The 19046-nt window shown below is 47.2% G+C and overlaps 1 protein-coding gene across 1 annotated transcript in view; it reads left to right on the forward strand.

Annotated features, from left to right (window-relative positions):
• The window catches only part of dgkd (diacylglycerol kinase delta), a 30976-nt gene extending 11930 nt beyond the window's left edge, over nt 1-19046 (forward strand). Inside the window, exons 5-29 of the mRNA XM_078284178.1 lie at nt 943-1068; nt 1198-1300; nt 2382-2544; nt 2786-2894; nt 3668-3807; nt 4325-4409; nt 5159-5253; nt 5525-5624; nt 5831-6125; nt 7324-7494; nt 8238-8366; nt 8487-8580; nt 9075-9185; nt 10323-10419; nt 11283-11390; nt 11997-12110; nt 12319-12453; nt 12789-12961; nt 13137-13248; nt 14426-14518; nt 15081-15200; nt 16168-16285; nt 17280-17410; nt 18423-18522; nt 18941-19046. Coding sequence (XP_078140304.1) covers nt 943-1068; nt 1198-1300; nt 2382-2544; nt 2786-2894; nt 3668-3807; nt 4325-4409; nt 5159-5253; nt 5525-5624; nt 5831-6125; nt 7324-7494; nt 8238-8366; nt 8487-8580; nt 9075-9185; nt 10323-10419; nt 11283-11390; nt 11997-12110; nt 12319-12453; nt 12789-12961; nt 13137-13248; nt 14426-14518; nt 15081-15200; nt 16168-16285; nt 17280-17410; nt 18423-18512 — 3012 coding nt within the window. The 3' untranslated portion in view covers nt 18513-18522; nt 18941-19046. The remainder of the gene's footprint in view (nt 1-942; nt 1069-1197; nt 1301-2381; nt 2545-2785; nt 2895-3667; nt 3808-4324; nt 4410-5158; nt 5254-5524; nt 5625-5830; nt 6126-7323; nt 7495-8237; nt 8367-8486; nt 8581-9074; nt 9186-10322; nt 10420-11282; nt 11391-11996; nt 12111-12318; nt 12454-12788; nt 12962-13136; nt 13249-14425; nt 14519-15080; nt 15201-16167; nt 16286-17279; nt 17411-18422; nt 18523-18940) is intronic.

A 19046-nucleotide genomic window follows, 5' to 3' on the forward strand; every position in this document is an offset into this window, starting at 1 on the left:
TCGTCTCCCCTCGTCTCCTCTCCTCTCCTCTCCTCTCTCCTCTCCTCTCCTCTCCTCTCCCCTCGTCTCCCCTCGTCTCCTCTCCTCTCTCCTCTCCTTTCGTCTCCTCTCCTCTCCTCTCCTCTCTCCTCCCCTCTCCTCTCCTCTCCTCTCTCCTCTCCTCTCCTCTCCTCTCCTCTCCCCTCGTCTCCTCTCCTCTCTCCTCTCTCCTCTCCTTTCGTCTCCTCTCCTCCCCTCTCCTCTCCTCTCCTCTCCTCTCTCCTCTCCTCTCCCCTCGTCTCCCCTCGTCTCCTCTCCTCTCTCCTCTCTCCTCTCCTTTCGTCTCCTCTCCTCTCCTCTCCTCTCTCCTCCCCTCTCCTCCCCTCTCCTCTCCTCTCCTCTCCTCTCCTCTCTCCTCCCCTCTCCTCTCCTCTCCTCTCCTCTCCTCTCTCCTCCCCTCTCCTCTCTCCTCTCCTCTCCCCTCGTCTCCTCTCCTCTCTCCTCTCTCCTCTCCTTTCGTCTCCTCTCCTCTCCTCTCCTCTCTCCTCCCCTCTCTTCTCCTCTCTCCTCTCCTCTCCTCTCCTCTCTCCTCTCCTCTCCTCTCCTCTCCCCTCGTCTCCTCTCCTCTCTCCTCTCTCCTCTCCTTTCGTCTCCTCCCCTCTCCTCTCCTCTCCTCTCCTCTCTCCTCTCTCCTCTCTCCTCTCCTCTCCTCTCCTCTCTCCTCCCCTCTCCTCTCCTCTCCTCCCCTCTCCTCTCCTCTCCTCCCCTCTCCTCTCCTCTCCTCTCCTCTCTCCTCCCCTCTCCTCTCCTCTCTCCTCTCCTCTCCCCTCGTCTCCTCTCCTCTCTCCTCTCTCCTCTCCTCTCCCCTCCTCTCCTCTCTCCTCCCCTCTCCTCTCCTCTCCTCTCTCCTCCCCTCTCCTCTCCTCTCCCCTCGTCTCCTCTCCTCTCCTCTCCTCTCCTCAGGTATCTATGCCTCATCAGTGGTTAGAAGGGAACCTGCCAGTTTCGGCTAAATGCAGCGTCTGTGATAAAACCTGCGGCAGCGTCCTCCGCCTGCAGGACTGGAGATGCCTCTGGTGTAAAGCTATGGTGAGAGAGAGAGAGAGAGAATGTGTGTGTATGTTAAGCTGTCTGAATAGGCGAGAGTTTCAGAGAGATGGCGAGAAAGAAGATGGGTGTGTTAGTTTTCCTGCTCTGTGTGTCCCTGCTGTCCTCCAGGTGCACTCAGGCTGTAAGGAGCAGCTGTCCTCTAAGTGTCCTCTGGGTCAGTGTAAGGTGTCAGTCATCCCTCCCACCGCGCTCAACAGCATCGACTCCGACGGTGAGATTTAAAACCACACAGAGTCACTGCTTCACCAGCTGTTTTCACTATTTTACCAGCCACTTTCATTGTTTCACCAGCCACTTTCACTATTTCACAAGCCACTTGCGCTATTATACCTTTCGCTTTCACTATTATATCAGACAATTTCACTACTTCACCATCCACTTTCACTATTGTATCAACCCCTTTCACTATTATACAAGCCCCTTTCACTATTTCACCAGCCACTCTCAGTACTTCAGTCACTTCCACTATTTCACAGCCACTTCCACTATTTCACAAGCCAATTTCACTGTTATACCATTCGTATAACAGATTAGTACTTCACAGCCACTTCCTGTATTTTATCAGTCACTTTCACTATTTTATCAGTCACTTTCACTATTATACCTTTCACTTTCACTATTATATCAGACAATTTCGCTACTTCACCATCCACTCTCACTATTGTATCAACCCCTTTCACTATTATACGAGCCACGTTCACTATGTCACAAGCCCCTTTCACTATTTCACCAGCCACTCTCAGTACTTCAATCACTTCCACTACTTCACAGCCACTTCCACTATTTCACAAGCCACTTTCACTGTTTCACAAGCCACTTTCATTATTATAACATTCACTTTCACTATTATATCAGACAATTTCACAAGCCAGTTTCACTATTTCACAAGCCACTTTCACTATTTCACCAGCCACTTTCACTATTTCACCAGTCAATTTCACTATTTTATCAGCCACTTCCACTCTTTCACCAGCCACTTTCACTTTTTCATCAGTCAATTTCACTATTTTATCAGTCACTTTCACTCTTTCACAGCCACTTCCACTATTTCACCAGCCACTTTCACTTTTTCATCAGTCACTTTCACTATTTTATCAGTCACTTTCACTAGTTCACTAACCACTTTCACTATTTCACCAGCCACTTTCACTATTTCACAAGCCACTTTTACGATTTAACTTTACCGTTACACTTTAGACACGCAGCCTTACAGCTGCGTCTAGTTTGTCTTTATGTTTGTTATGAAGTTATACATAATAAATAATTGTTATTGTTGTGAATATGACTGTCAGGTTTCTGGAAGGCGTCGTGTCCTCCGTCCTGCACCAGTCCTCTCCTGGTGTTTGTTAACTCTAAAAGTGGAGATAATCAGGGCGTCAAGTTCCTGCGACGCTTCAAACAGCTGCTGAACCCAGCCCAGGTGTTCGACCTGATGAACGGAGGACCGCATCTAGGGTGAGGGAGTGTGTGTGTGTGTGTGTGTGTTAAAGCGTGTATGTGTGGTTTACTAGGCAATTTTGCACATTGGTGGCCCCAACTGGCAGTTAGAGATAATTTTGTTTTGTTTTACATGAACCAGTTTGTGTGCAAACAAACATGGGGCTGATGAGGTCAGCTTAAATTAACATGACTCTCTCTCTCTCTCTCTTTCTCTCTCTCTCTCTCTCTCTCTCTCTCTCTCCTCCCTCCCTCCCAGTCTGCGGTTGTTCCAGAAGTTTGATACGTTCAGGATCCTGGTGTGTGGAGGAGACGGCAGCGTGGGCTGGGTTCTGTCTGAGATCGACACACTCACCCTGCACAAACAGGTACACACACACACATACTATATTACAGGAGTCCTAAAGAAGGTTCAAGGGGTCCTGAAGGAGATTCAAGGGGTACTTGAGGGGGTTTTAGGAGTCCTTGAGGGTTCCAGAGGTTGCTGAGGGGTTCGGGAGGTCCTTGAAGGGGTTCCAGGATGTCTTGAGGGGTTCCGGTATTCCTTGAGACAGAAACAAAGAGGGTCTGTGATGTAAACGTTAGCAAAGCCCTGCTCTGACAGACAGTTCAGCTCCTGTCTGTCTCTGCTGGATCAACACCGCCCCCTGCTGCGTCAGAAGGGAACGGCATCACAACACTCCTGCTTTCTAATATGCTTTTCTTTGTTGGTATTTTTTCTCCGTTTGGCTTTTGGCTTGTAACTCTTAATTTAAAGTTAGGTGATTTAAAAGAAAAGGGTTATTGTTGCAACATAAGTGGAGTTTAAAGTGGTAATGCATGAGATCTTCACTTTTGTTGATTTAGTCTCCATCTTTGTTGCTCAGCCTCATCACTATAATGTTTCTGCACTGCACTTCCCACAGATTGTCCATGTCAATCAAACAGTGTGGGCGGAGCTTGGGTTTTCTGTTGCTGCAGTTTGAGTTTCTCTTTTCTCTGTCTGTTCAGCCATGGTGGCTATCACTGCTCATGCTAACTACCCAGTTCTTCTTGTTCTGTTTATTCCAAACAAAATCGTAAATGTACAAACGCATCACTTCCTGTGCGGCAGAGGATTTATATTTAATTTAAGGTTAATCTCCCGGTGTGTGTGCTGCAGTGCCAGCTGGGCGTGCTGCCGCTCGGCACGGGGAACGACCTGGCCCGGGTCCTGGGCTGGGGCTCGGCCTGCGACGACGACACACAGCTGCCTCAGATACTGGAGAAACTGGAGAGAGCCAGCACCAAGATGCTAGACAGGTAACATGATGTGAGACAGGTATCATGATGTGAGACAGGTATCATGATGTGAGACAGGTATCACGATGTGAGACAGGTAACGTGATGTGAGACAGGTATCATGATGTGAGACAGGTAACACGATGTGAGACAGGTAACACGATGTGAGACAGGTATCATGATGTGTGACAGGTAACATGATGTGAGACAGGTAACACGATGTGAGACAGGTAACACGATGTGAGACAGGTAATATGACGTGAGACAGGTAACATGATGTGAGACAGGTATCATGATGTGAGACAGGTTACATGATGTGAGACAGGTAACATGACGTGAGACAGGTAACATGATGTGAGACAGGTAACATGATGTGAGACAGGTTACATGATGTGAGACAGGTAACATGACGTGAGACAGGTAACATGATGTGAGACAGGTAACATGATGTGAGACAGGTATCATGATGTGAGACAGGTTCCACAGAGAGCAGAATAAGTCTTTTCCCTGCAGTAAGGTTTCTCTCCTCCGGCTGTAGATGGAGTATTATGGTGTATGAGACCAAGTTTCCACGGCAACACTCTGCCTCCACGGTGACGGAGGACTGCAGTGACGACTCTGAGGTGAGAGGCATCTTACATCAGCTGAACAAACACTGCCAACACCCACAGTTACATAAACAGGTAGAGACGAACACAGGTGTGTAACTTCTGTGGGAAAAGGCTTCAGCAGACGACTGTGTACAGTTACAGAACTACATTTCCCATGAGCAGGCCTCTCTTCACCGTAGGAGCGTACCTAACACTACACCTGTTTAATGTGCTGTGAATCTGCCCGTATCACTTCCTGTTCTCACCAGCTGGATTCTTATTGGTTCACAGCTGGATGTTTTATGATTTTACAGTCCGCCATTTTTTATTTTTTTTTGACAAATGCACCATATTGGAACATCAACCACTGACCAGAGCCATATATAGACAGAGTTAGTCTAGTTAGACCAGAGCCATATATAGACAGAGTTAGTCCAGTTAGACCAGAGCCATATATAGACAGAGTTAGTCCAGTTAGACCAGAGCCATATATAGACAGAGTTAGTCCAGTTAGACCAGAGCCATATATAGACAGAGTTAGTCCAGTTAGACCAGAGCCATATATAGACAGAGTTAGTCCAGTTAGACCAGAGCCATATATAGACAGAGTTAGTCCAGGTTGGACTCTGGTCTTCTCTGGAACTAGGAAGTGTTGCTGGAACAGTGTCCTCCACAACACTGACAACAGAATCAGTTACTATGGCAACACGCTGCAGGACTGGAGCCGACAAGGCCGACAGTGGAGACCGGACTGACTAAACTGTCTCTCTCCACTGGTCCAGGTTCAGCAGATTCTGACCTATGAGGACTCAGTAGCTGCTCACCTTTCCAAGATCCTGACCTCCGACCAGCACTCTGTCGTCATCTCCTCCGCCAAGTACGTCTGTCTGTCTGTCTGTCTGTCTGTCTACCTGTCTGTCTGTCTACCTGTCTGTCTGTCTGTCTGTCTGTCTGTCTGTCTACCTGTCTGTCTGTCTGTCTGTCTGTCTGTCTGTCTGTCTGTCTGTCTACCTGTCTGTCTGTCTCTCTGTGTATCTATCCATTGCATATCTACCGCTGTGTGTTTGGTTCTAGTTCTAACTCTGTGTGTGTGTGTGTGTGTGTGTGTGTGTGTGTGTGTGTGTGTGTGTGTGTGTGTGTGTGTGCAGGGTTCTGTGTGAGACGGTGAAGGACTTTGTGGCTCGTGTTGGGAAGGCCTACGAGAAAAACACAGAGAGCTCAGAGGAATCAGAGGCGATGGCCAAGAAGGTACCGCATCACAGCTGCATAATATATATTATAATAATAAGAATACTAGTGGAGAATCATAATGTATTAATTATTTTTAATTACATATTAGTTAATATATACTTAATGGTGTTAATTGTCAATTACTATTTAATTAATTGTTTCTAGATAATCAGTAGATAGTGTCCATATCTACTGATGAAACCATACTTTGTGTTGTGCTCCAGTGTGGCGTCCTGAAGGAGAAGCTGGACTCCCTGCTGAAAACCCTCAGCGAGGAGGCGCAGGCGTCCACCGTGCTCCCCCCCGCTCCTCCTCCCACCATCGCCGAGGAGCAGGAGGAGGGGGATGGAGTCGTACTACCGCCTCCTCTCCACGCCCCGCCCACCGCCGCCCCCTCCTGCTCCCCCCGCACCACCTCCTCCTCCTCGGTGGCCATCTTTAAACCGCGGGAGCAGCTGATGCTGAGAGCCAACAGCCTGAAGAAAGCCATCAGACAGATTATAGAGCACACTGAGAAAGGTAAGACAGGTTATAGAGCACACCGAGAGAGGTAAGACAGGTTATAGAGAACACCGAGAGAGGTAAGACAGGTTATAGAGCACACCGACAGGTAAGACAGGTTATAGAGCACACAGAGAGAGGTAAGACAGGTTATAGAGCACACAGAGAGGTAAGACAGGTTATAGAGCACATTGAGAGAGGTAAGACAGGTTATAGAGCACACCGAGAGAGGTAAGACAGGTTATAGAGCACACCGAGAGGTAAGACAGGTTATAGAGCACACCGAGAGAGGTAAGACAGGTTATAGAGCACACCGAGAGAGGTAAGACAGGTTATAGAGAACACCGAGAGAGGTAAGACAGGTTATAGAGCACACCGAGAGGTAAGACAGGTTATAGAGCACACCGAGAGGTAAGACAGGTTATAGAGAACACCGAGAGAGGTAAGACAGGTTATAGAGCACACCGAGAGGTAAGACAGGTTATAGAGCACACCAAGAGGTAAGACAGGTTATAGAGCACACCGAGAGAGGTAAGACAGGTTATAGAGCACACGAGAGAGGTAAGACAGGTTATAGAGCACACCGAGAGAGGTAAGACAGGTTATAGAGCACACGAGAGAGGTAAGACAGGTTATAGAGCACACCGAGAGAGGTAAGACAGGTTATAGAGCACACCGAGAGGTAAGACAGGTTATAGAGCACACCGAGAGAGGTAAGACAGGTTATAGAGCACACCGAGAGAGGTAAGACAGGTTATAGAGCACACCGACAGGTAAGACAGGTTATAGAGCACACAGAGAGAGGTAAGACAGGTTATAGAGCACACCGAGAGAGGTAAGACAGGTTATAGAGCACACCGAGAGGTAAGACAGGTTATAGAGCACACCGAGAGAGGTAAGACAGGTTATAGAGCACACAGAGAGAGGTAAGACAGGTTATAGAGCACACAGAGAGGTAAGACAGGTTATAGAGCACTCAGGAGCCTCTTGTTGTAGACTTGCTTTTATGTGAAGTCATTTATCCTATTATTACTATCATGAGTAAAATGTTTGCTTTTATTGGATTTTGCTTTAACAAGTCTGTTATCTTTATTGCTATTATTACTTTGTCATGAAGTTTTTTGTAACAGTGCTTTGTAAATTTGATTGTTCCGGCACTGTCTACCTGTCTGTCTACCTGTCTGTCTACCTGTCTGTCTGCCTGTCTGTCTCTCAGCTGTGGATGAGCAGAATGCCCAGACCCAGGAGGTGTTTGCTCTGGGAGGAGCAGAGGAGGAGGAGGAGGAGGAGGAGGACGTGGTAGAAGAGGAAGATGAGGATGAGGAAGAGGAGGATAAAGTGTCGCTCCAGTCATCCTACAGCGCCAGGAACCGCAGCGCACGCAGAGGTCAGTAATACTGCTAGTAATAACTACTGCTACTAGTACTACCACTGCTACTACTACCACTACTGCTACTAGTACTACTACTGCTGCTGCTACTACTGCTGCTGCTACTACTACTGCATCTACTACTACTGCATCTACTACTACTGCTACTAGTACTACTACTGCTGCTGCTACTACTGCTGCTGCTACTACTACTGCATCTACTACTACTGCTACTAGTACTACTACTGCTGCTGCTACTACTGCTGCTGCTACTACTACTGCATCTACTACTACTGCTACTAGTACTACTACTACTGCTGCTACTACTACTGCATCTACTACTACTGCTACTAGTACTACTACTACTGCTGCTACTACTACTGCATCTACTACTACTGCTACTACTACTACTACTACCACCTCTACTGCTACTAGTACTACTACTACTGCTGCTACTACTACTACTGCATCTACTACTACTACTACTACTACTACTACTACCACCTCTACTGCTACTAGTACTACTACTACTGCTTCTACTACTAGTAGTATTACTATTACTACTACCAATAATAATGATTATGCTCCTGCTACTACTTCTTTCCACCTTGCAGCTGCTCCCCGTTGACTTTAATGTAAAAACGGAGGTTGCAGTTTGCACAAAGAGGAATAGTGTGAGCTCACCCCGATGCATAGCTCCGACTCCCTTGAGCAAGGCATTTAACCCGTCTCTCTGTCTGCCTGTCTGTCTGTCTCTCCAGTCAGTAAGACACCCTGTGAGAAGCTGATCAGTAAGGGCAGCCTGTCGCTGGGCAGCTCCGCATCACTTCCTGTCCAGACAGGAAGCAGGGAGAACATGCCCATGCTTAATACCAAGATCCTTTATCCTGGTAAGACGAGTTTAACCATGAGAAGTATTTGGAGATTTTGCAGTGCTTGAAATCTTATAAATCTAACTGTGTGTGTGTGTGTGTGTGTATGTGTGTGTGTGTGTGTGTGTGTGTGTGTAGGTCTCAGAGGTATCTCTGGGTCTCTGTCCAGCAGCTCTGTGATCAGTCGACTCCTGGTCAACGCTGACCCCTTCAGCTGTGACCCTGACAACATGTAAGTCTGTCTGTCTTTCAGTCATTTTCTGTTGACCTTTTCTCTCTCTTTCTTTCTTCTTATTTCCTCTTCTACTTCTCCCTCTCCTTCTTCCACTCTTTTTTCTTCCTTCTCCTTCCCTTTTTCTATTTCTTCTTCACCCTCTCCTTTTTAGTTGTCCTCGTCTCTCTCTTTTCCCCCTTCTACTACTTATTCCCTCTTCTTCTACTCTTTCTCAAGTCATTATATTTAGAGTCAGTTACCTTTGATTCCTAGCAAAAGAAGATTAAATAGTTTCTCATGTCTAGTCCATGAAGAAATCCACTTTTTGAAGCAATGTAGACAAGAATTTTTAACAATCATCTCTTTCTACACTGTTTTTTCATGGTATTGTTATTCCTTGTATCCCACTGTTACTCAAGGCAACACTGTCACATCTACCGTATAACCTGAACGTGTTTCTGTCTCAGAAATGTTCATGTGGACCTGTGTGACTGTGTGTCGTCCCCCGGCAGGGACTGCTACACTGAGAAGTGTGTGATGAACAACTACTTCGGCATCGGCCTGGACGCCAAAATCTCCCTGGACTTCAACAACAAGAGAGACGAACACCCTGAGAAGTGCAGGTATGAAGTTCGACAGAGACACCAACCATGTCTTCATACCTCAAAAAGAGACACCAACCATGTCTTCATATCTCAAAAAGAGACACCAACCATGTTTTCATGCCTCAAAAAGAGACACCAACCATGTTTTTATGCCTCAAAAAGAGACACCAACCATGTCTTCATACCTCAAAAAGAGACACCAACCATGTCTTCATACCTCAAAAAGAGACACCAACCATGTCTTCATACCTCAAAAAGAGACACCAACCATGTTTTCATGCCTCAAAAAGAGACACCAACCATGTCTTCATACCTCAAAAAGAGACACCAACCATGTCTTCATACCTCAAAAAGAGACACCAACCATGTCTTCATACCTCAAAAAGAGACACCAACCATGTTTTTATGCCTCAAAAAGAGACACCAAACGTCTTTATACCTCAGAGACACCAACCATGTCTTCATACCTCAAAAAGAGACACCAACCATGTTTTCATGCCTCAAAAAGAGACACCAAACGTCTTCATACCTCAGACACCAACCATGTCTTCATACCTCAAAAAGAGACACCAACCATGTTTTTATGCCTCAAAAAGAGACACCAAACGTCTTTATACCTCAGAGACACCAACCATGTCTTCATACCTCAAATAGAGACACCAACCATGTCTTCATACCTCAAAAAGAGACACCAACCATGTCTTCATATCTCAAATAGAGAGTGGCCAGACACATTTCTTTAAATGTATTTAAACTTTAACTCCATACAAACCTCTGATAACAGTCAGTTTCATGCTGCTGAAGGTGAATTGAATCCAGTCCTCACATATAAAAGGAATGAAAATAACAGCTAGATATCAGGTTAGAAAACACATGATGACATTAAGATACAGGTCAGCTTAATCACTTCTACTAAAACAAAAACATCAGATCAAATGTAACAGAGTGGAGGGAGCTGGTGGAAAACTGCAGACTTCTACTTTTACCTTCTACCACTGCAGTGAAGACAAACCAGATAGTTTCCTACTCCAGTGAAGATAAAGTTGTGATTAAGCAAGAACTTTCTTCTTCTGACTGAACTTTTTGGAGTCCGGATGACATGTAGCATACTGTGTGTGTGTGTGTGTGTGTGTGTGTGTGTGTGTGTGTGTCCAGGAGTCGTACGAAGAACATGATGTGGTATGGAGTTCTGGGAACCAAGGAGCTGCTGCACAGAACCTACAAGAACCTGGAACAGAGAGTTCTGCTGGAGGTAAGAATAAGAAACAAGAACATACAAGAACTGCTAAGACCATTGAAGGAACCACTGTTAACACTGAAGAGAAGAACGTACAAGAACATCTATTACCAAGCGTGAAGAGCTAAGAACATACAAGAACCACTAATAACATACAAGAACTTACAAGAATCGCTTAGACCATTGAAGAACCACTGTTAACATTCGGCTAAGAACATACAAGGAAAGCTAAGAATATAGAACAACCATTACTAACATGCAGTAACCACTGATATAAAAGAACAGCTAAGAACACACACACCTCTGTTAACATACAAAACAGCTATGAACATACAAGAATCACTGTTACAAAAAGACAGCTAAGAACACAGTTCTTTTGGAAGTTAGGAACACTAAAAAACTAAGAACATACAGTGCAAGAATTACTATTATCATAGAAGAAGAGCTAAGAACATACACAAACAGCTGGGGACATACACAAACTGCAGAGAACATTTAAGAAAAGCTAAGAACATACACGAACAGCAAAGAAAATACAAGAACCTCTATTACCAAACATGAAGAGCGAAGAACACACAAGAACCGTTAATAACATACAAGAACTGTTAGAAACATGCAAGAATGGCTAAGAACATACAAGACCCTGGAACAGAGTTCTGCTGGAGGTTAGAACTATAAATCCACTAAGAACATACAAGAACTGCAAAGAACATATAGTAAGGGAAGCAAAGAATATACAAGAACCTGATACCAGAGAGTCATCTACCACCAGATCAGTTCTCATTGGACCACCGCTCCTCAATCCGGATTCTGTGTGTGTGTGTGTGTGTGTGTGTGTGTGTGTGTGTGTGTGTGTGTGTGTGTGTGTGTGTGTGTAGTGTGATGGTCGTCCCATCCCCCTCCCAAGTCTGCAGGGCATCGCTGTGTTAAACATCCCCAGCTACGCAGGAGGAACCAACTTCTGGGGAGGAACCAAGGAGGACGATGTAAGAACCTGTCTGTCTCTCTGTCTGTCTGTCTGTCTGTCTAACTGTCTGTCTGTCTGTCTAACTGTCTAACTGTCTAACTGTCTGTCTGTCTAACTGTCTAACTGTCTGTCTAACTGTCTGTCTGTCTAACTGTCTAACTGTCTGTCTGTCTGTCTAACTGTCTAACTGTCTGTCTGTCTGTCTGTCTGTCTGTCTAACTGTCTGTCTAACTGTCTGTCTGTCTAACTGTCTAACTGTCTGTCTGTCTGTCTAACTGTCTAACTGTCTGTCTGTCTGTCTGTCTAACTGTCTAACTGTCTGTCTGTCTGTCTGTCTAACTGTCTAACTGTCTAACTGTCTGTCTGTCTGTCTGTCTAACTGTCTGTCTGTCTGTCTAACTGTCTAACTGTCTGTCTGTCTAACTGTCTAACTGTCTGTCTGTCTGTCTAACTGTCTGTCTGTCTGTCTAACTGTCTGTCTGTCTGTCTGTCTGTCTAACTGTCTGTCTGTCTGTCTAACTGTCTGTCTGTCTGTCTGTCTGTCTAACTGTCTGTCTGTCTAACTGTCTGTCTGTCTGTCTGTCTGTCTGTCTAACTGTCTGTCTGTCTGTCTGTCTCCCTCCAGACGTTCACCGCTCCGTCTTTCGATGATAAGATCCTGGAGGTGGTGGCGGTGTTCGGCAGCATGCAGATGGCCGTGTCGAGAGTCATCAACCTGCAGCACCACCGCATCGCACAGGTCCGTCCGCCCGTCTACCTGCCTGTCTTACTGTCTGCCCGTCTACCTGCCTGTCTGACTGCCTGTCTGTCCGCCTGCCTGTCTGACTGCCTGTCTGTCCGCCTGCCTGTCTGACTGCCTGTCTGACTGCCTGTCTGTCCGCCTGCCTGTCTGACTGCCCGTCCGGCCTGTCTGTCCGCCCGTCTAACTGTCTGCCTCCCTGCCTCAGTGTCGCACGGTGAAGATCACCATCCTGGGAGACGAGGGTGTCCCGGTGCAGGTGGACGGCGAGGCGTGGGTCCAGCCGCCCGGCTACATCAAGATCATCCACAAGAACCGAACCCAGACGCTCACCAGGGACCGGGTGAGCCCAGAGCCGCCGGTTCTGCTGAGTAGCTTCTTCAACCAGAGAGGAGGAACTGTAACTTTGGTTGGAGCAAAAACCTGCAGCCTTGTGGCCCTTAGACAGTACTGTTAAGGTGTTATGTGTATTTTCCAGGCCTTTGAAGTACTCTGAAGGTGTTATGTGTATTTTCCAGGCCTTTGAAGTACTCTGAAGGTGTTATGTGTATTTTCCAGGCCTTTGAAGTACTCTGAAGTCGTTGTGTGTATTTTCCAGGCCTTTGAAGTACTCTGAAGGCGTTGTGTGTATTTTCCAGGCCTTTGAAGTACTCTGAAGGCGTTGTGTGTATTTCCCAGGCCTTTGAGAGCACCCTGAAGTCATGGGAGGACAAGCAGAAGTGTGAGTTCCCCCGGGCTCCGCCCCCTCAGCCCCCACAGCCCCCCCTCTCCTCTCAGCCGGAGATTGTTTCTGAGGAAGAGGCCTCACTCGTCAGCCAGTTCGGCCAGGCGGCAGGAGCCCTCATCCACAGGTAACACAACATGACGATTAGTGTGTGTTATTACTGTATTCATATTATTATTGTACTATGGATACATCATCATGTATCTTTAGCAACCAGTTATGGTTGCTAGTAAGTACAATTTGATTCTGATTATATTTCATGTGGTTTCTAAGCAGATGTGTGTTTTCTGTGTTCCGGTCAGTATTCGTGAGATCGCCCAGTCGCACCACAGCATGGAGCAGGAGTTGGCTCACGCTGTCAACGCCAGCTCCAAGGCCATGGACGTGGTGTACGCAAACTCCAAGAGCAACGGGGTACGTCCTGTCTGTCCTGCTCTGTCCTGTCCCGTCCCGTCTGTCCTGCTCTGTCCTGTGTCCTGTCCCATCCTGTCTGTCCCATCCTGTCTGTCCTGCTCTGTCCTGTCCCATCCTGTCCTGTCCCATCCTGTCCTGTCCCGTCCTGTTCTGTCCTCTTCTGTCCTGCTCTGTCCTGTCCCATCCCATCCTGTCTGTCCTGTCCTGTCTCGTCCTGTCTGTCCCATCCTGTCTGTCCTGTTCTGTCCTGTCTCGTCCTGTCTGTCCCATCCTGTCTGTCCTGTTCTGTCCTGTCCCATCCTGTCTGTCCTGTCCCGTCCTGTTCTGTCCTGCTCTGTCTTGCTCTGTCCTGTCCCGTCCCATCCTGTCTGTCCTGTCCTGTCCCATCCTGTCCTTCCCCGTCTTATCCTCCTCTGTCCTACTCTGTCCTGTCCCATCCCATCCTGTCTGTCCTGTCCCATCCCGTCCTGTCCCGTCCTGTTCTGTCCTCCTCTGTCCTGCTCTGTCCTGTCCCGTCCCATCCTGTCTGTCCTGTCGTGTCCTGTCCTGTCCTGTCCTGTCCTGTTCTGTCCTGCTCTGTCCTGTCCCGTCCCATCCTGTTTGTCCTGTCCCATCCTGTCTGTCCTGTCCTGTCCTGTCCCATCCTGTCCTGTCCCATCTTATCCTCCTCTGTCCTGCTCTGTCCTGTCCCATCCCATCCTGTCTGTCCTGTCCTGTCCCATCCTGTCCTGTCCTGTCCTGTCCCATCCTGTCCTGTCCTGTCCTGTCCTGTCCTCCTCTGTCCTGCTCTGTCCTGTCCCGTCCCATCCTGTCTGTCCTGTCCCATCCCGTCCTGTCACACAAATCACTGTTCACACAAATCAGTGATTCATGTGAAGATTATACAGATATAAGTTATCTTGTATCAGGGCATCTAGGTAATACAACAGATATCCTGTAATTTACGAAGCAAAGTATTGTGGTATTTGTACTTTTCTCTGTACCTTACCTTGTCTCCCTGTCTATCTGTCTCCCTGTCTGTCTGTCTGTCTCCCTGTCTGTCTGTCTCCCTGTCTGTCTTCCTGTCTGTCTGTCTCCCTGTCTGTCTGTCTTCCTGTCTATCTGTCTCCCTGTCTGTCTGTCTCCCTGTCTGTCTGTCTGTCTCCCTGTCTGTCTGTCTCCCTGTCTGTCTGTCCAGGGCCTGAGCTGCAGTGTGGTCGTCCAGATGGTCAGCAACGTCAAGGCTTTACACAGTGAGACAGAGCTACTGCTGGCTGGAAAGATGTCCATGGTAACTGTCTCTCTGTCCTTTTTACAACACTGAATGGGTCCTGGTCCTGGTCCTGGTCCAGGTCCTGGTCCTGGTCCTGGTCCTGGTTCTGGTACCTGTCCTGGTCCTGGTCCTGGTCCTGGTCCTGGTCCAGGTCCTGGTCCTGGTCCTGGTCCTGGTCCCGGTCCTGGTCCTCTGGTCCAGGTCCTGGTCCTGGTCCTTGTCCTGGTCCTGGTCCAGGTCCTGGTCCTGGTCCTGGTCCTGGTCCCGGTCCCGGTCCCGGTCCTCTGGTCCTGGTCCTGGTCCTGGTCCAGGTCCTGGTCCAGGTCCTGGTCCTGGTCCTGGTCCTGGTCCAGGTCCTGGTCCTGGTCCTGGTCCTGGTCCCGGTCCCGGTCCTCTGGTCCAGGTCCTGGTCCTGGTCCTGGTCCTGGTCCTGGTCCAGGTCCTGGTCCTGGTCCTGGTCCTGGTCCCGGTCCCGGTCCTCTGGTCCTGGTCCTGGTCCTGGTCCTGGTCCTGGTCCTGGTCCAGGTCCCGGTCCTGGTCCTGGTTCTGGTCCTGATGGTTGTTGTGTCTCGTCCTGCAGCAGCTGGATCCTCCTCAGCAGGAGCAGCTGAACGGAGCTCTGAGTTCTGTGGCCCAGCAGCTCCGCAGGCTGGCAGATATACCATGGCTCTGCCAGCTGATAGAGCCGTCTGACCACGAGGTAAGATAGTACTGCAGTAGTACCACTACTAGTAGTACTAGTAGTAGTAGTAGAAGTACTGATATACTAGCTAACATACCATGGCTCTGTCCAATCATAGAGCTGTCAGACCATGAGGTAAACAAATACCTTACTAGTACTGTAGTAGCATAGTAATCAGATGTATATTATTAGTAGTGGTAACTATACTATACTATACTATACTATACTAGATACTATATTATGATACTTACCTTAGTAGTACTGTAGTAGCATAGTAAACAGATGTATATTATTAGTAGTAGCAGTAGTAGTAGCAGCTATACTATACTATACAGTACAGTACACTACAGTACAGTACATTACTATACTATACAATACTATACTATGCTATACCATATCATACTATCATACTATTATACTATACAGTACTATACTATACTATACTCTGACATTAAAATCAGAGGCTTGTTCTTTCTGAAAAAATGCCCAAAGAGCTGGACTTGACCTCTTGCTACCTGTCTGTCTGTCTGTCTGTCTCTCTACCTGTCTGTCTGTCTCTCTACCTGTCTGTCTCTCTACCTGTCTGTCTCTCTACCTGTCTGTCTGTCTCTCTACCTGTCTGTCTGTCTCTCTACCTACCTATCTGTCTGTCTGTCTGTCTCTACTTGTCTGTCTGTCTCTCTACCTGTTTGTCTCTCTATCTGTCTGCCTGTCTGTCTCTCTGCCTGTCTGTCTGTCTCTCTACCTACCTATCTGTCTGTCTGTCTGTCTCTACTTGTCTGTTTGTCTCTCTATCTGTCTGCCTGTCTGTCTGTCTTTCTGCCTGTCTGTCTGTCTGCCTGTCTGTCTCTCTGTCTGTCTGTCTGTCTCTCTGCCTGTCTGTCTATCTCTCCACCTGTCTGTCTCTCTACCTGTCTGTCTGTCTCTCTGCCTGTCTGTCTGTCTGTCTCTCCACCTGTCTGTCTCTCTACCTGTCTGTCTGTAGGGTCCTCTGACAGATTTCTCGAAGCGAAGTCGAAGCGCCAAATTTCGCCTCGTCCCGAAGTTCAAGAAAGACAAGAACAACAAGAACAAGGAGACCTGCGCTACTCTCTCCCTGCCAGGTAATGTCTCTCTCTTCCTCTCTCTCTCTCTCTCTCTCTCTCTCTCTCTCTCTCTCTCTCTCTCTCTCTATCACCACCACTGGTTTTCATTCTCTCGACTTTTTCACCATGAATACAACCTGTCCCACTGGGGTAACTGATTTGGGTTTGAATTTGGACGGTAAAGATCACTCTGTTCTGGTTAAATCAGGTTCACTTGTTTCTGAAGTCGTCACAATCTGCCACGTGTCACCTGACTGGCCGCCTGCTCTGATTGGCTAATATCAAAGAAACTTGTACCCTGATTGGCTGGGCTTGTACACACACTTCCTGGTCCCATTTGTGTGTGTGTGTTTGTTGACCAGAGGGTGGCGCTGTGGCAGGTTGTGGTGTCTTTTTCTCTGCCCCGGTCAAAAACCCTTTAAAATTAAAATGGAGTTCATTGACTGGACTGTTAAACCCAGTTAAAGTTACTAAATAAATAAAACTATCACATCTGATAGAATTTAATTTAATTTAATGTAGTTTAGGGTAGTTAGTTTTAAGTTTTAAGTAGCTTTAGTGTAGTTAAGTTCATTTTAGTGCAGTTCAGTGTAGCTTAGTTTCACTTTGTTTAGTTTTAATGTATTTTAGTAAAAAAAAAAAGGTTATTATTTATTATTATAAAACTGATAAAATACAATGATTAAAAATACAAAAAGAAAAGAAGACGATATTCATATTTGTCCAGGTGAGATTAAAACTGTAAGGAAATTTTAAAAGCATCTCACCTCCAAACAAAGAAAAGCAACAAAAAAATCCTTCAGCACTTCCTAGTATTTGTTTCTTTATGTTTTGTGATCAGTGAATTTCTAAAGGCCATGTGAAGGATTCAGGTCCAACAACAGTCCATTCAGATCCCTTCAGGAACCCTCTGAACTGGTTTCCAGAGGGGCGTTTGTTTTGCGGGCGTTTGGCCGGGGTGTCTGTGGTGTCTGTGGTGTTTCTGTCTGTCTGAACGACTTCTGTGGTGCAGTTCACCAGTGGGGCACGGAGGAGGTGGGGGCGTGGCTGGAGCTCCTCTGTCTCAACGAGTATAAGGACATCTTTATCGGACACGACGTCCGAGGAGCCGAACTCATCCAGCTGGAGAGGAGGGACCTGAAGGTACCACTGACTGACTGACTGACTGACTGACTGCTGACTGACTGACTGCTGACTGACTGACTGACTGACTGACTGACTGACTGACTGCTGACTGACTGACTGACTGACTGACTGCTGACTGACTGACTGACTGACTGACTGACTGACTGACTGACTGACTGACTGACTGACTGACTGACTGACTGCTGACTGACTGACTGACTGACTGACTGACTGACTGCTGACTGACTGACTGACTGACTGACTGACTGACTGACTGACTGACTGCTGACTGACTGACTGACTGTCTGACTGTCTGACTGACTGACTGACTGACTGAGTAATTAACTAACTAAATGACTGACTGACTGACTGACTGAGTAACTAAATGACTGACTGATTAAGTAATTAACTAAATGACTGACTGACTGACTGAGTAACTAACTAAATGACTGACTGACTGACTGACTGACTGACTGAGTAATTAACTAAATGACTGACTGACTGACTGAGTAATTAACTAACTAAATGACTGTCTGACTGACAGACTGAATAATTAACTGTCTGACTGACTGAGTAATTAACTGTCTGACTGACTGAATAATTAACTGACTGACTGACTGACTGAGTAATTAACTAACTAAATGACTGACTGACTGACAGACTGAATAATTAACTGTCTGACTGACTGAATAATTAACTGACTGACTGAGTAATTAACTAACTAAATGACTGACTGACTGACAGACTGAATAATTAACTGACTGACTGACTGACTAACACTGCTGGGTTTCTGAACGACTGGTCACTGGTTGGCTGACTAGTTGATTGAGTATTTGGCTGACTGCTGGCTGACTGATTGGCTTACTAGCTAGATGGATGGCTGAAGTGTTGACTGGCTGGTTGGCAGCTGGATGAGAAGCTTTTACCGTGCTACACCTGTGCTAATGCACCGTCTGTAGCTGATGTGTGTGTGTGTGTGTGTGTGTGTGTGTGTGTGTGTGTGTGTGTGTGTGTGTGTGTGTGCGTGCAGGACTTGGGGGTGACGAAGGTGGGTCATATGAAACGCATCCTGCAGGGAATCAGAGAGCTGAACAGGAACAGCAGCGCCAGCGAGGCCTAGGCAGCGCGAGGTAACTATTATTAATAATAATAATGCCTGACCCCTCCTTGTTGTTCTGCTCCTATCAGTCTGACCCCTCCTTGTTGTTCTGCTCCTATCAGCCTGACTCCTCCTTGTTGTTCTGCTCCTATCAGCCTGACCCCTCCTTGTTGTTCTGCTCCTATCAGTCTTACCTCTCCTTGTTGTTCTGCTCCTATCAGTCTGACTCCTGCTTGTTGTTCTGCTCCTATCAGCCTGACCCCTCCTTGTTGTTCTGCTCCTATCAGTCTGACCCCTCCTTGTTGTTCTGCTCCTATCAGTCTGACCCCTCCTTGTTGTTCTGCTCCTATCAGTCTGACCCCTCCTTGTTGTTCTGCTCCTATCAGTCTGACCCCTCCTTGTTGTTCTGCTCCTATCAGTCTGACCCCTCTTTGTTGTTCTGCTCCTAGCTACAGCTGCCTGCCGTCCTCCTGCTTCTGCTGCTGTAGACGACCTCAACCATCTGACCTGACCTCTGACCTGACCTCTGACCTGACCTCTGACCTCCTGATCCAG

This window comes from Centroberyx gerrardi, chromosome 6 (assembly GCF_048128805.1).
Source record: "Centroberyx gerrardi isolate f3 chromosome 6, fCenGer3.hap1.cur.20231027, whole genome shotgun sequence".
Taxonomy (NCBI): domain Eukaryota; kingdom Metazoa; phylum Chordata; class Actinopteri; order Beryciformes; family Berycidae; genus Centroberyx; species Centroberyx gerrardi.